The 16,651-nt window shown below is 42.2% G+C and overlaps 1 protein-coding gene across 1 annotated transcript in view; it reads left to right on the forward strand.

Moving 5' to 3' along the window:
• LOC128738545 (protein TIS11-like) overlaps positions 1-16,179 on the forward strand; it is a 40,422-nt gene extending 24,243 nt beyond the window's left edge. The window contains exons 3-4 of the mRNA XM_053833759.1: positions 11,093-11,694; positions 11,794-16,179. Coding sequence (XP_053689734.1) covers positions 11,093-11,694; positions 11,794-12,559 — 1,368 coding nt within the window. The 3' untranslated portion in view covers positions 12,560-16,179. The remainder of the gene's footprint in view (positions 1-11,092; positions 11,695-11,793) is intronic.
• The last annotated feature ends 472 nt before the right edge of the window (positions 16,180-16,651 follow it).

The raw sequence follows: 16,651 nt of genomic DNA on the forward strand, positions 1-16,651 counted from the left end.
TGAGCAAGACAAGAATGCAAAAGTTCGTCGAAAGCGACTGTGCGAGCTTAATGTGCACTCCTCTTTCCATCAAGCGAGTGAGCAAGACCCCACTGCGTTTTTCAAGATGTGCGAATGGAAAGTTTATCCCTCCGAAGATTCCGAAAGCGCTCGATGTATCTTGCAGTACTGGCAATACCTACCGTACTGGGTTATAAATTGATCGCAAACAAGAAATAGAGTCCTTGAGTCTTACTTCGTTCAATACTGTCTTATGATTTCAGTTTCTTATTTCTTACTTATTTCTTGAGGTTGATCATCTGACGTTAATGTCTAAATAAGAGCCATCCAGAAAACATCGTTTCAACCAGTTTTGGAATGTCGATACCAAGGTAATGTAATTGAACAGCTCAAAGGTCTGTTTGACCTGTCGACGTATTGAGGTTATCGGTTCGTTGCGTCCATATTCTGAACTCCAGCCTCCAGCGGCGTAAGTATCATTGATGGTACAATGATGCAATTTGTTCGGAATATTAGGTGCATCAACGACGCCTAACAATCATTTTCCAGCAAATATTGGTCTGATGGAGTCACGTCTGCTGCGTAGAGTAACCATTCCCGGACGAACCAACAAGATTCGCACAGATTCCCTGGGATTCTTTTCATTGCAATCGTGTATAGGAATCCTGCATAAGGTTCGTACAAAATGCCCTGCCTATAGAACCAGCATTCTTGTATGAGAATCCGAAAGGCGAATCCCCAGGATACCTATAACTGGGTAAAGGAATCCCCTTTACTTTGAAATAGGATGAAATGTGATGGCATGTTGGCTACGTTATTCAACGGAAACAGTCTGATGGCTTGTAAAGTTCTTCTGGACAGCTTCAAATCGAGCAATCCATTTAGGGATTCCATACTGCAAATGCAGAGATGATCGCACAACCGAGAAATGTAACGATCGCAAGGTGTTGTTTGAGTCCGTGAAGTTTTCCGTTGTGCGCATGATGAAATCCTGATTGCGATTGACTTTTGCAATTACACTAGAGTATAATGATCGCTAATAGTATCACTCGTATCCAGAATGACTCCCACAGCTTTCACAGAATCTAGATCGCTCTAGATTTAGTAATTGCATATAATAGTTGCGGTTTTACGGTTAAACGCATTTTTGGGCATTAACAATCATGTGATTTCTCAGAGTGTCCTGAAAATGATCAATCATCCGCTAAAGTTTCTTGCAGTCCGCAACGTTTCGTATTGTAGTAATGTATATCTGTAGGCCGTAAGCATACCCTGGTGTATTCCAGATAATAGCAAGCAGCATATGTCGATAAAGAATATAGAAACTGATTGCGGACCAAGGTTACTTCCTTGGGGAACTCCAGAAATATATTTGTGAAATAATCAGATTACACTGAAGCAAGCTACACGCAAAGGCAACAATTTATCAGATATAACTTCAGTTCACGTCTAAGGAAAGATGTAGCACCTAGTCGGTCGATTTTTGTAATCAATATTCGAAGGTCTATGTGATCCAAGGATGCCTTCAGTGTATACTGTGTCGATTTGGTTACCGTTTTCATCAGGGTTATCAGACAATGCGACGTAAATAGAATAAAATTTGTATGAATACATAGCTCAGGAAAGAATCCATGTTGATCCGGAGAAATGTTTCATTTGGAAGCACAAAAGAGGACATCTCAAACCTGAATTTCGAGCAGTTTAAATCTGCACAAGGTGATGTCATCCCGCGATAGTTGGCCACGCTACAATTGTCGTTATGAACAGGGAAGTAGGCATTCGGTTACGGATACTGTACGAATCCTACATTTTTACGAGTATATGTTTACCTTTACAAACGATAAAATAAGGCCATCTGATGTTTACATTGTTCTCTTCCGGCATTGCAAGTACATGCGAATGTCTGCTGTGAAAAAAAATCTTTTATACGGATTTTGATCACATAGGGTTCGGAGCGTGTGGTAGACGATCGCAAGCATGCTCACTCCGTCTTCATGTATTTGTCATACTTCGACGATCAATAAAAGTCCATCATTAAAGCTCGTTGGCCCTCATTACTTAAGCAGCTTCAATGGATAGCAGTTCCGACGTTTTCATTTAACTGAAGAGTCGTTTCAGCTATCGGTATGATCAATATGACTTTGAGTTAGCGCCGTAGTTAGCACTCATTTTTTTATGACCGGATATTTTTAATTCACAGGTTTAGAACTGGCAAAATTCCCCTGGTTGTGTTTACACTCGCTTTGATACCCACGTGGCGGCCCATGTCATTGCCCTTCTAGTTTTTTTTTATTTTATTCGAAAAAGTTTCCCAAAAATACCGAAATCATAGTCGGCGGCCAACAACCAGCAGCAACATCAGCCGATCATTCGACAGTTTGTTTTTATCCAACCAACGCACACTTTTCCGCACGTCGACCGCACCGCAATTTCAAACCATTTAGAACCTGTGCGACAGTGCGAGTGCTGCTCACTCATGCCAACCCCCCCGCCGGATCGGAGCGATCCTTCAAGTCAGTCATTCAGTCAGTCAACCGCGGCGCAAGTGTGTTTGTTTTCTTTGTTTAATTTTACAAGTGCTGTTACCATAAACACGTATCCCCGAGCGAGTGGTAACCCGAATCGTTGGCGCGATTCCGCGTGTTTTGTTTCGTTAGTTAGTTGATGGAGTACCCACTACTATATTATATACGCTGTGACAGGCTGGCTATCGAACTAGACTTTTATTTTCATTCATCGATCGTTTAGCGACAACTGTGCGAGACCAATCAGGAAACTCTAGCGGAGCGCCTATTACCGCAAGTAGCACGAGGCGGAAGGCGTGCCTCGTCTCCAGTTTCCCCGTTGCTCGAAGTCATTACTGCCGCATGAGCGTTTCGAACCGGCGGTGTGATGGTGGAGTTTTCGATTTGCACATGGGCTGCAGTACGGTAATTAACGTCAACCATACATAGGGTACGCCACGTTTTTAATAGAAGAAAAATATCGAGACTTTATGCAGTTATGGGAGCGGGCACAACTTGCTGTTTTCAGAGGAATCTATAGCCGGTCGTGCCGTTCCGTAGCGAACGGGTCGAGTATTGCGAAAGCCGAGCAATATTTCTTCGATGTAATATGTACAGCTGTCGACTGTGGCAAAGAGCAGACGGAAAAGCATGCCGTCGATGACGTTCTCCGTCTATGGCATGACATCACTTCTATAACAAAGAACCAGTCCAGCTTAGACCCTGTGAAATGATAAGCAAAAGAAAACTGTTGTTTCTCAAAGCGTGAGGTTTTATCAACCGTCCTAGTTTAGATCAAATTTCGGACGATGCTGAAAAAAAAATGCAATCATGTAATAAATACGCGGCTGTCAAGCCGCTATCTCCTATCAAACTATGCGAACAATTGCTGGCATGTGCTCTCTCAATAGCTTTTTCCCAACTTCTAACCTTATCTACGGCGCGCTACCTGGCAACATCTCATGTGTTCGTCTATCGTGATTGAAAACACGGCAGACGCTGAAAGCTCTCTTCACCTATATGATGACGCTAGCTAATGCCAAGCAGCATTTTACGTAATAGGCGACCGACTCGCCATATAGGCCATTGTGTTTACTCTCGATCTCACTGCTGTTACTGCTGCAGCAGCAGCACCACCTATCTCTTCACTCGCATTTGCAATGATCTCATCAACTTTTTCGCATAGAAAACAACGCTCTTGCCGCTCGTTCAAGTTTATTTAAATGTTTAGATATTCACACGCCAGCTGTTGCCACGCGTCAAAAAACCGGTCATCAATCGCGTCCCATTATTATTATCCGTCAAGTCACCTTTCGTTCATTCACCACCGAGCCGAGGGTGCAGTAAAACAGGTCTCTTCCTGGAGCCCACTTATCGGCAATATCGTTACGATCTTCGCCTGTAATGAAACCATCATCGACCATGCTGCCCTCCACGCACATACATACGGGCAGAGGGAGTTTGCATAATCGCATCCGTACTCCAAAAGGCCTTGGCGGGCTGGCGGATGATGACGATGATGCTGATGTGATTGTAGCAGCAGGTATGGGACCATTTTTCAAAGTGCTGTCACATTCAGGTTTTCCCGCGCAACAGCAGCAACAGCTACAAAAACACTCTGTGGGTCTCTGTTTTGCACGACGATTATCTCACGTCCATCATCGCGCCAACAACCCCGAGAGCGCCACCGACCACCACAAAACGCATGGAGTCGTTCCGAACGGTAATCAGCGTTTTCCCTCTCCGCCTAGTAGTAGTAGCATGCCCCGGAAAACGAGGCCTTCGGAACCGGTTACTACCATACCATCATGACGACGACGGTGCGCGGGGTCCTCGAAAAGGGGCCACAAACCGGGCGATTATACAATTTTTTCGAAGGGAAGGCATATCGGAGGGAATGGCACCGCCGCTTCGCGGCTAAAACTAGGACACTTTCACCGCTCGCTCGTTCGCTCGCTCATTCGACTCGTACCCGTGGGCTATTCGCGTTGCGTGCCGCTGTGCAGCGTACGTCCTTCAGCAAGGTTGCAGCGCTGCTGCTTGGGTCTATCGATGAGGGGCTTGTTTACGTTTCGAGGGCCTCCGGAATATGACATAAGCGACCCCCTCCGGGGCGCGCACTTTCCTCCACGTTTCCTCGGGCTCGGTCGGTGGTGAAAAGTAGCACACCGCGCGTACCAGGTAGGTCATCGGCCGCTCAGCTACTATACGACGAGCGCGCGAAAGCAACTGAGCTTGGGCTGCGCTTGCTACGCTGCGCTGCAGATGCGGATAGATGATTGCGCGCGTGTCTGGTGGGCAATGGTGCGCGAGTTTTCGCAATCTGTTTCGGCTGAATTATGATCGATTTGTTGTGGTTTTGGAAAATGTAGGACAAACTGCTGCCGCCGCACCGCGCAACGCCGCGCAAGTGTTTTTGTTGTTGAGTAGTGCCGCGAGGAAAGGCAGGTATTTCGTGGATAATTTCACTTTCGTTGTTTGGCTCGGTGACCCAGTCCGCCTCAGAGTGGTGCAGTATTGGATAATCGGAGTGCGCCGGAGTGTTTTTTTTTTGTATCTCCGTTTTATTCAGGTTTTGCTGTTTATAATTTTTTGCGACACAATCCAAAGTTTAGCAAACCCGGATAGATGCCCGTTGGCGGAAGTTGGAATGACCTAAGAAACAATCGTTTGACAAAATTTGTCTGCTTGAAAATGTTACTGCAATTTCCAGTGATGAGGCCACTTTTTGTGTTTGCCAATATAATACAAAAAATGATCACAATACGAGAATCTAATTGTACCGAATGATACAAAATGAACATTGAAGATCCCAACCTTTCTTAACACAAATTATCACGAACAATACTATTGAGTTTCTGGAACTGATTTTGTAAGCGGTCAAACAATTTTTGCATCGTAAAAATCACAACAAAAATTTCCGACCATAAGTCTTACCAAAGAACAATGAACAGCTTCAGAGCAGTTAAATTTCCAGCTTCCTAAATGAAACCAGGCTGGCCTGGATGTGATTTATGGCCGAGTTCAATCGTTGGTCGATATTTCTTTACAACAATGAGATCAAAGCATACGTTACGGTCAAAAACCTATGGTCCTATCAAACCATGATGATAGCCGGCCATTGACAGCCTGAAACCTCGTCATATTGTCGACATTTAGTTCCAACAAAACGGCGCTAAGCGGTACACAGCTCGTGAAACAATGGCTCTATCAGCTTATTGTTTCAGTGAATTGTTGATTTCATCTTTCGAACCGATGAATTAGCCGGCGGGATAACAAATTTTTCTAGTCTTTTTACTAGAGGCAGCTTGGAGTCACAAATCATGCAGTACATCGATAAACCAGTCTCAATTTGAGACTTATTAGCTAATATTACACGTGTAATATGTCACACACTAATCGGACCGCTACATGACTGAGTTTTCCTTTCTAGAGAATATACTGTCAAAATAATTTCTGTGTATGGTGGCCGTTTTCGCGCTATTAAGACTAGAAAGAAGACACTTTTTACACTCAAAAATCGATATTATTGGCTTGGATAACTCTTCATTTCAACAGGATGGCGTTACAGTTTATACGCAGCTCGAGCGACTAACGATTTCTTAAGCAAAATTTTTAAAAATCTTTTGATGTCCAAAATTGATAACTGGCCTGGGCTTCTTTTTGAAAAGATGTTTGTAAAGAGAAGTACCTTTAGAAGAAAATTATCGACTGCAAATTCTCTCTGAAAGCAGTTTACATACGTAATTGGGCATCTCACGGATTTCTTTGCGGGAAACTTTTCGCTTCAAGTGGTTGCTTTTCGGACTTTGCAACGCGTCCGATATTTTCCAAATAGTATTTCCAATTCCTTGGAGCAGATGTTCATAATTCCTTGGACCATAATATTATTATCGTATACGTAAAAACCTGTAAGAGGAGCACGACCAGAACTTACAGGTCTGCAGTCCCTCGCCTGCGGGAACATAACGTAAAAGCATCAACTAGGAAAAATATGTGATTGGAAAATATCCGGTAAAGTTACTTGGGTTTTACTGGGCCATGACCACGGCATGTGAGTTGAGGAGGACAAGTTGAAGGCAATTGGGGAGTTCCGTAAAGCCGAATCTCAATCGGAGGTTAAAAGGTTTTTAGACCTCATAAACTTTACGGAAAAGACGGACAAGTGTAGATTGCTGCTAAAATCGAATTCATTTTATTAGACGAAACTGCAGAGGCCAAGTCCCAGTGTCTGAAGCACGGGGTACTAACGTCAAATTTAAGATTAGCGTATTAGCGTAACAGATGAAACGCCATTTTATGTGGATACGTCCGCTATTGGGTAGGTAGCAGTGTCTATTGAATTTAAATTTTCCAGTATAATACTCTGTTCTCTGTACATCAAAAGCTTTTACCAGATTTTCAGCTAAAGGACTCTCGAACGCAGAGCTAAGCCTCTGCCAGGGTTTGGGCCGTGGGGGAATTCGCTTTTTATTTGAAAAGCAAAGACTTCGCGCAACGTCAAAGGCCTTGAGTCAACAGTCTTCTGACTTTGTTGTGAAATGCATCCCAAATCTCAAATTTAAGTGTGTCTGACGTGTTATCCTGTCTGACAATAAATCTACTGGACGAGATCTACAATTTAGAGCGGATTTAGTTTTTTGTTAAGGAGTGCCAAATATGTCTAATTGTTTCAGAGAAAACCTTACCAATTCCCATAATAAACCGCGAATTGCCGGACGAACCATGGTAGTTCAGATTGAATAGTTATCAACTCTTGGTTCAGCTATTGGACAGTGTAGACACATCCTCTAAGTACTTGTCGGTCATCGAAATGGGAACGATAGGCCACATTCGATACAAAGCAACAATGGACCACCGTTTCAAGCAACATTCTAAACTTGTTGCTATGCCGAAAAAATAAATGGAATAAGGAATACAGTTAAATCAAAGGTCAAACGAGACTTCTAGCTTCTGAATTTTTACCCAAATGCGCAAATATTAATATAGAATGATGATTCTATGATGATAGTTAATCTAATCTTAGTTAGCAGAAATTCCCATGGCCATGTTTGCTGGTTTCTTAAATATCAAGCGCCACAATAATCTTCCGACAATTCAACGTGAAGCGGCCAGTAACAATATTTCTTCCTCATTTACTAATTTCTCGAGTGTTCCTTTCCTGTTTGTGTTATTTTTCAGTGATATTGCTTCGCTGCATGGATGTAATCTAATGTTTGCTGATAACTTGAAATTATACTCGGCAGTTCGGTCTAGCAGATAATTGTATCCAGCTTCAGAGGCTCCTGGATTTGTTTACTGATTGGTGCAGGAAAAATCAGCTTGCTATCAAGCTTGAGGTACTGCTAGATGCCAAAACGGTCTAGAAGAATCTGGGTCCCTATGGACTGCCTCCATTATTTTGTAAACAACCTGTTTGAAATATGGACGTAGCCACTAACAATGATTTTAATAGCTATCTTACAAGCGGTGTGCCTCTCAGCTTCGAGGTACAAGCTAGTTCGTCGTTTGTTCGAATCTCGGTTGAACGGTATTGCTAGAGGCAGTCAGGCAGTAGGATTATTGCACTTGCCCTAGAATTGGCCTGTACGAGAGATTAAAATATTCACTCACATGTATAGTTGTAGGGTAAACATTTTCGCTCACCCATTATTCTCACACGACACCTAAATTCTATAGTTATCTCTTTGTATAAAGCGGGAAAAAAATATTTTTCGTACTCTGTCGCTATACTTTCTGAAGCACCTCAAGGCAGCATCCTAGCACCATTAATTTTCGTAATTTTCACAAATGATATTTAAAGCAACCTTGATCGAAGAGAAATAAATTTAATGATGCATTGATCTTCTTCCATGCCTGTTTTTGGCCAAAATAAAATGAAAGCTGCATCAATCAAAGTTTCGTTGACCCTTTATGAAGCACCTTCATTTGATTTTGCTGTAAGTGTCCAAATTATATACAGCTGCAGTTTAAGACCAACATGGGCAAGAACATCTGATAAAATTCCTTTTTTTTTGAGCCGCTGAATTTGTAAAAAAAATTAAAGGAAAGCCTTAGTGCTACATTCCGTTTCGTAACTTGCCCTTCTGTTTTTATATGGCAGACTGGGCAGCCAGCTGTTAGAAGCACAGAATAATTGCGGAGCTAATGCTACGAACCTATTGACTCTGACAGCCTCTCCCAGTCGAGACTCGAACATGCGACGTCATATTTTGCTTGCTATACCACCGAGGTAATCAATAAGCATTTCTAATGCAATTTAAATGCAAGCCAATCAGCATTTAAGTTGCCTTAAATGCTACTTAAATGCTATTTGGGCAAAATATGCGGCTACTTTACTGCTAGCCCTCATATAGTGCTGGCAATGCTTATTTGCAGCTAGTTACCGACAAGAAGAATTTAAATAGAATTGTGGATGCCAATTTACAACAGTTATGCAGTCAAAAGGCTGATAAACAGCAACCTGCTGTATAAAACGCCAGGGATGCTAATAAACGATTGATTTACTGCTTATACTAATGCTTATTGGTTACCTGGGCAACGTCATATCTCGAGGCCAACTGAGAGAGCTGAACTAGCAAGTAAACCATAAAAAATGGTAATTTGGGAACTCCTTTTATGAAAACAAATTATGATTTTTAAGCATCAAAAATAAAAAAAACAAAACCTTGGGCTTAAACGACTTTCTAAGACTTGACCCTTCTTTATCGACAGACTACACAGCTGGCTGTTAGAGTACAGGACAGTTACGGGGCTAGTGCAACGAACCAGCTGACTGACTAAGGTCGAACAGCCGAGATTTGAACAAACGACGACTGGCTTGTTATACCAGCATTGTATCACGAAGCTAACTGGGCGGTTAACTGGGTAACATAAATAAATTTGATAAAATAAATTTGTAGAAACATCATCAAATTGGTAAATTTTCTAATCATAATATACTATTTACGATCTTTTGCGTTAAGCTGCGCAGATTTATCTTAGAAATTGGCACGGAAACCTATTTAAGAAAATTTTCCCTCCATTATTTTTTGGACCCTACGGTCTAGGGCAAGCATAGGATCACCAACGTTTTGCGCGAGACGCGTAATTGCCAACAGGTCTAATAAACGCACAGGCTCTAGAACAATTTTAATTGAATAAAAGGAATTATCCGAGTTTACTTTAAAACTTTCAACATCACGAAGTAATCAAGTATGAGGATACTACTCACGCACCCCCCGAGCCTTCTTGTCATCGCAGGTTTTTTAGGTGTTCGTCTCGTTCCTATGTGAAGTAGTAGAGGTGTGGAACAACGTACCGTTTGATTGTGTTAGCAGCGCAAATAATGTAAACAGCAAGGGTGACGTCAATCTCGCCCTATTCTTCTACGGGCATAAAAAAGCATAAACATTGTGCCGTACAACGATGACACTAATACACCTATACTTTTCAGCATATTACGAACACAAACATGCCGCGTTTGCCGTACCTAAGTAATAGTGTACATAGGTCTCGTTCCAGCTCAGCCGAACCGCCGAACCAAGCGCCGAACGCTGTTCAGGGATGACAGATGTGCAGATTTGCTCTCGAAATACAAAAGTTAAAATGGTCAAAAATGGGCATATCGTCTCAGGTTTTTCCATAAATCAACAATTTTCTTTAATAATTTATGATTTCTGTACACTATTGGAAAATAGTGGACCTTTTCTCATAATAAGAGCAGTATCCCGAATAGGTTTTCATAATTTTAATTTCGTAATTTCCTATTGGTGTTTTTCAATTAAATCTGGCGTTTCTGCTGCCATTTGTTTACAACGTTTACAACTTTACGATATTCTTCCTTTACGGTACTTTGTGTAGGCGGCTGCAGATGTACTAAGCGGGCTGTTGCGACTTTTGCTTTTTCCTGAAGTCATAGCAACCGACATCAGAAGTTAGATGGAAATTTGATAATCAAATCGACGTTTTTCTCTTCGCAATCATCCAAATTTATTTCGTAGTGTCCAAATTCTCACGTGTTCTGTTTTTAACGAAAAAAAAATAAGCTAAATCTTCAGCAGCAAAAATGTCTACCACCAATGATGGTTCTTTTCCGAAGGAAAATTCGGTAAGTTCTCGAATTCAGATCGTCTTGCTACTATGGTTGATTGGAACCGCTCGAAGAGCGGTTGGTAAGTTTATCGTTGTAGGCCAGCGATAGCAAGAAGGCAAGAACTGATAACACATACTTTCATAGTTGATACAGACCGGCTGAGGACCGGGTCGTAAAAATTGAAACTTCTTACGGTGATAAGATACGCTACGGTATGGATTTCAAATGTCGAAACTTATTTTAAGCTAGTTTTTTTAAAGTCTGCCTCATGCTCCATGAGGCACCTATAGTGCTAGGCTATTGACTTTTAAATCCAAGGCCAACGCTCCCAATCCATATTCAGTAAGTTGGCTCGGAATCGATTAGAATGTCAAAACAACCCGTCGGTTTTAAACTGATGAAATAAACTCAATGAATTACTCATGATATATCGCTAAGCCGCATACTAATCCGCGCAACGAAACGCAACCTAACTGGATTTGTTTTTCTCTCTTGTTCTATTTGCATTATTTAGAATCAAACAAACTCCAGAAGCACAGCGCAGATGACCATCTCGAGCACCAGTGGCACAAACGGCAGCAGCAGCACTGCCTCTAGCAACAGCAATAGCTGCAGCAGCAGTTCATTGCTCGGTAGCACCAGCCATCACGTTACCAGCAGTCAGATTCTGTTGCAGCAGAATTTCCACATGTCCCATCAGAGTCAGCAGAATCATCACCACCATCAGCAGCAGCAACAACATCAGCACCACAACCACCACCATCATCATGAGAGCAATCATCAGACGCACCATGTCCAGCAACAGCAACAGCAACACAACGCCCGCCAGCTTCTGCTTCACAACACCCTAACGCGCACGGCGTCCCATCCGGTCGGGGCTACCAGCGCGACGTCGGCAGCGACAGCAGCAGCCACAAACGCCACGATGGAATCGCTGATGGAACTGCTTCGGATGTCGACGGCCGCCAGCGTGCTGGCCCAGACGAATCGCGCCGCCAACCGTGCGGCTGCCGTTGCCGCCGCCGTAGTGTCCGGTGGGGGTGGCGGTGGCGGTGGCCACCGCAGACTGGAACGCACCCAGTCCGAACCGCTGCCGCAGCAGGTCAACACGTCCAGGTGGGTGTCCCCTTGTTTTTCTTTCTGCTAGGATTAAAATCGAAGTTTGGGTTGATTGTTTTTTTGACATTTGGTTCCCTCTTTTGTGTCTGCTTGCAGATATAAAACTGAGCTGTGCCGACCGTTCGAGGAGGCTGGCGAGTGCAAGTATGGTGATAAATGCCAGTTTGCCCACGGCATGCAGGAACTGCGTAATCTTCAGCGTCATCCAAAGTACAAGACCGAGCTGTGCCGCACATTCCACAGTGTTGGATTCTGCCCGTACGGACCGCGTTGTCACTTCGTACACAACGCCGAAGAGGCCCGAAATCATAATCGCTCGGTGGCTGCGTACCATGCCCAGTTGGCAGCGGCCGCAGCTGCGGCCAATTCCGGCAGTAACAATCAGTCGGCTAATGCGGCGGCTGCCACAGCAACTGTCCTTCAGCAAGCTCAACTACAGCAAACTGCCGTTCTGTTGCAGCAACAGCAGCAACAACATCAGCTTCCACTCAGTCCGGCCCTGTCGATGTCTACCGGTTCGGCCAGAGCATCCCCAATCGGGTCCCTATCGCTGTCACCAACAACATCGATGGCAAGCTTCTTCCCGGAACAGGGCAGTCCCACCTTCCCACCGACCAATGGGCAGCAGCAGCAGCAGCAACAGCAGCAGAGTGCTTTCAATTTCCCAGCGTCACCGCCTGCCACCCCGATCGATGGTATGTCACCGATGACCACTCCTCCACCGCCATCTCCGTCGCTAGTGTCCCTGAATGCTGCTGCCAACGCCAACGGTACCATTGCCGGTATGGATGGCGACGCAAGGCTTCCGGTGTTCAACCGGCTCAGCTCGACAGTGGAGGCCTTCAACAGACTGATGCTCTAATGTGTGTGTGTGCTTGTGTGTCTGTTTGGGTGCGTTGAGATTTGCTTGTTGTGATTGAACTTTTCTCTGTACGCACGCACGCACGCACGCACGCTTAGGCAAACACAAAAAAGCGTACGCACTCATTCACTCGCACACTCACAGACACGCGCGTGCGCGCTCGCACTGATGGTTTGTGTACATATACTTATCTAGGGGAGTAACGAGAGGTTGAAAACAAGAAACAGTGTCTTGCTAGACAGAACTAAGGGTACCTATTTATATCCGACGAAAAAAAAGACAAAGTTTGATCAACATAATCAAAAGCTACAGTAAAAGGAAACACTCAAAGTTAAGCCTATTATGATGGATGGTACCGATATTTATTTAAACGAAATGGTTTGTAACTTCACGCGTGCAGGAACACAAAACTAAAATCATTGCAGCCCGAAAAAACACGGTGGAAGAACGAAAACACTTATTTAATTATTTATTTTTATATTAAATTTATAATTTTATTTAAATCAAACTAAGCACAAACGCACACGCACACACCCCACACCCACCCACAAGTGCAAGGGCAGTTGGGCGTGCGGTCCGCCTTGACGGAGGAGCCACGCTTGTGCGTGTGCGAGTTCAAATACCAACGAGAGCTTCCAGTGAGAAACCAATTTCCGATTTCAAAACCCCTCTTCTGTGCATATCATACATACACAATACGCATACAGTTGCAAAATAGGGCAAGCAAAAATACAAGCTATAAATCCACACAAGAGGAAACCAATCATTTTTGCTTTGTGTTTCTATCCAATACAATTACACTAACGTAATCATTATTAGTACTATGGTTATTATGATTATTATTATTGTCAGCCTATCTTTATATTTTTTTATTTATTTTATTTATTTTTTCTGCTGCCTGTTTTCCCGGACTATTTATCAATGGGGAAAATAGGATAATTCATTCGTAAACAAACAAACAAACAAACAAGCGAAACTGCAGTTCAATTCTTTCTCCGCTATCTTGCGACTATTTAAAGTCACCTTTAGCACATAACCAACCAACAAATTGCGCGCGTTGAATGGTTAGAGAGTAGGACGACAAAAAATAGGAGGGAATAAAGTGTGGATTTCCCTTTTCGCGCATTACATATTAAGCTCAGTTCGATTTAGCATATATTTTTGTCTGAAATATGTATATTTTCTCGTAACTTATATCGCAGCAACAACAACAACAACAACAATAATAACTGTTTGCCTAAAAAAAAGACATTGTTTATATAACATTTATTTTGGTCACACCAGCTAGTGCCTTATCTATTTATGAATGCAAAATAATGAAATCGTTTTTTTGTTTCGTGTGTGTACAGCATCCTAGTAGGCTGGGTTGAGTTTTCGTATATTTTTTTTTGTTTACTTCCATCGAGTCATGTACAGGTTTAGGTTTTTCATATAAACACACAACAAACGCACTCAACAGGCGACCGCTTTGCGGCGCAACTTCAGCCTACTAGGATCGACCCTCTAGGATATACAGAGTGCAAGCCCTAACCTACTTTTGTGTACATTTTCTTTACGATACATTCTACTCTGATGAGCGCACGCTAGAAAAAACCACGTGATCGCACTCGATCGAGAGAAAATTGGTCGAGCGAAACCGATGAATATAAAAAAGAAATCCTCTAGTTTCTAGTTAAGGTTATCATGATTCTTCCAGCAAACTGTGTATAAATAGCATACAAAGAAAATAATAGGATGTGTGTAAAACAAGAGTTCTAAACGATTGATCTGGGAGCGTGCGCGCAAGAAAACGATCGGAAGACCCCTCGCTTCCTGGTACCATTCACCGTTCTCGTTCGTTCGTCTGTGAAAGTTGGATGATGGGTGTTATACTTTCTGTTTTAATTTCCTTATTGTGATCATAGTTTTTAGTAACTATACTAAGCCTACTGCCATCTGTGTTACTAGGAGACATGCGAAAGTCAAACGCGAACGATAAAAGACAACCGATCTATTTGTATAGAGGTAAGTGGAAGCGAACCGACGGGTGCACGAGATGCCAAAGCGAGCGGTCTTCCGACGGCTCCCGAATATTTGCTTTAATTTCCCATTGTGAGGTTAGTTCGTAAGACAAAAAAAACAACAGAGACAAGAGAAACAGAGTTTAACCATATTTTATGTATGTATAAAACGAGCGAAGAAAACACTCAGCAAATCTTCCATTAGAATAAGAGAAACAAAACAAACTGATGAAGCACTATTGAAAGAGAAAGTTAAGAATACAAAATGATTTATTCGGATACTATTTTTGTACAGATTTATAACAAGCAACAGCGCAAACTAATGAGCGATTTTAGCCCCCTTCCCCCTTTCTTTAGTTTTCTGCAAGATCAAATCGAGTCGCTGTTCCCCAACCAACCCTTCCCCGTTATTTATCTCTGAACCATGCACGGGAATTTTTGTGATTTTTTCACGCTAGTTAGCCTACGCAAAATATGATTAAAAGACAAATTTCTTAATAGAAAAAAAACTGCTAGTTTTGTATTAGCTTTTGTTTGCAAACTGAAAAGAGTAAAAGCTCTAGTTAGTTAGTCATAGCCTACTGCTCCTACTGTGTGCGCGTAACATCGATTAGTGTCAAACCCTTTTTTCATAAAACAAAACAAATACAAAACAGCAACAGGCAATAAGCAAGATAAAAAGATCTCTCAAACTTTTTTTCTATTTATTTATTGCATTTTTTAGCCGCCTAACTTATTTAAATTATATACGTAAATGTAAGAAACTGTGTTGTTTTGCACTTGCCCAACCACACGTACTCTCAACCGACTAACCGGATCCCAACTTTCAATCCTTATCCTCCCATCCCCCGAAACAGCAAAGAAAAAAACAAAAACAACAAGCAATCAAGAGTGTCTTCCATGGAGCAGCCAGCCGCTTGATCAGCAATAAGGTAACCGCTTGATCAGCATGTAGGTACGGTACTTGCACGCGCGCGCGTCTGCTGTCTGTGTATAATATGTATAAGTAAGCGTAAGCGGTGAAAGAGACAGAGAGAGAAGGAAGGGCATCGCGACTCGATTTGACTAACCAATCAACCAGCGAACCTGTGTTGTATGTCTGTAATCGCCCACCACCCATTCCTCCCCCCATACACACAGACAGTCTGATATGGGCCTAGCCGAAAGAGAGCAACTATAGCACCAGAGCCCCAAAAAAGAAAAGACGTATCTAGGAATCAATACAATTAGGTTCATTAAGTAGTTTATTTTCGTTCTGTGTGTAGTAAGCGATAATCCTATTTAATTATTTATGAAACCATACGCCTTTTTTTAGCAGAGCAGGACGACGCAGCACAAATGCAATCGAGCGAATAATAATAATAATCAACTATCAGCAACAACAGCAGACAACAACAACAATCTGATATTTCAAGCGAAACGATAAATCTAGCAATTTTCATCCATCATAATCTTGGAATTCACAGCAACTGCGACCGTATTTTCTATTATAAAGCAACTGAAAAATCGTCAATTCTTAGCAATCATGTGAATTATTATTCAAACTATACTCTAACTCTATTATATTTGTGTAAATTTGTGAACTAGATGCCACAGCCAAGTAATAACAAAACAACAAACAGAAAATTAATTATTATTATATTATTATATTATTATTATTATCATATTATTATTATTATTATTATAATTATATATTGTATTTCGTTTTCTTATTTAAACTAACTGATCGAACTATCGATATTCTTTCCTTTCTACTTGAAAAATATAAAAAGACGGCGTCAAATAAAAAGTGAAAAGAGAAAAAAAGTATATGAAAAAGTAAAATAAAATCAAAATGGGTTTTTTCAAATCTCAAAAGCAAATGTATCACACTTCCCGCTTAAATTCGCTTTTCGTGCTACAATGGATAGGTAAGTGCAGTTGGTTTTGTTTCCGCTGTTGTTTCGTTGGAATCGGATAACTCACTCGCTGTGATTTATGATGGTGCTTCGTTTATTTCAGCTTCTTCTGTAGCATGACGATTGGGTCTCGACTCTATTCTATAGGAGCTGATCAGAATGAGACACTCGTAAAGCAAACAGCCGCCGTTGCT

Source organism: Sabethes cyaneus, chromosome 2, assembly GCF_943734655.1.
Source record: "Sabethes cyaneus chromosome 2, idSabCyanKW18_F2, whole genome shotgun sequence".
NCBI lineage: Eukaryota > Metazoa > Arthropoda > Insecta > Diptera > Culicidae > Sabethes > Sabethes cyaneus.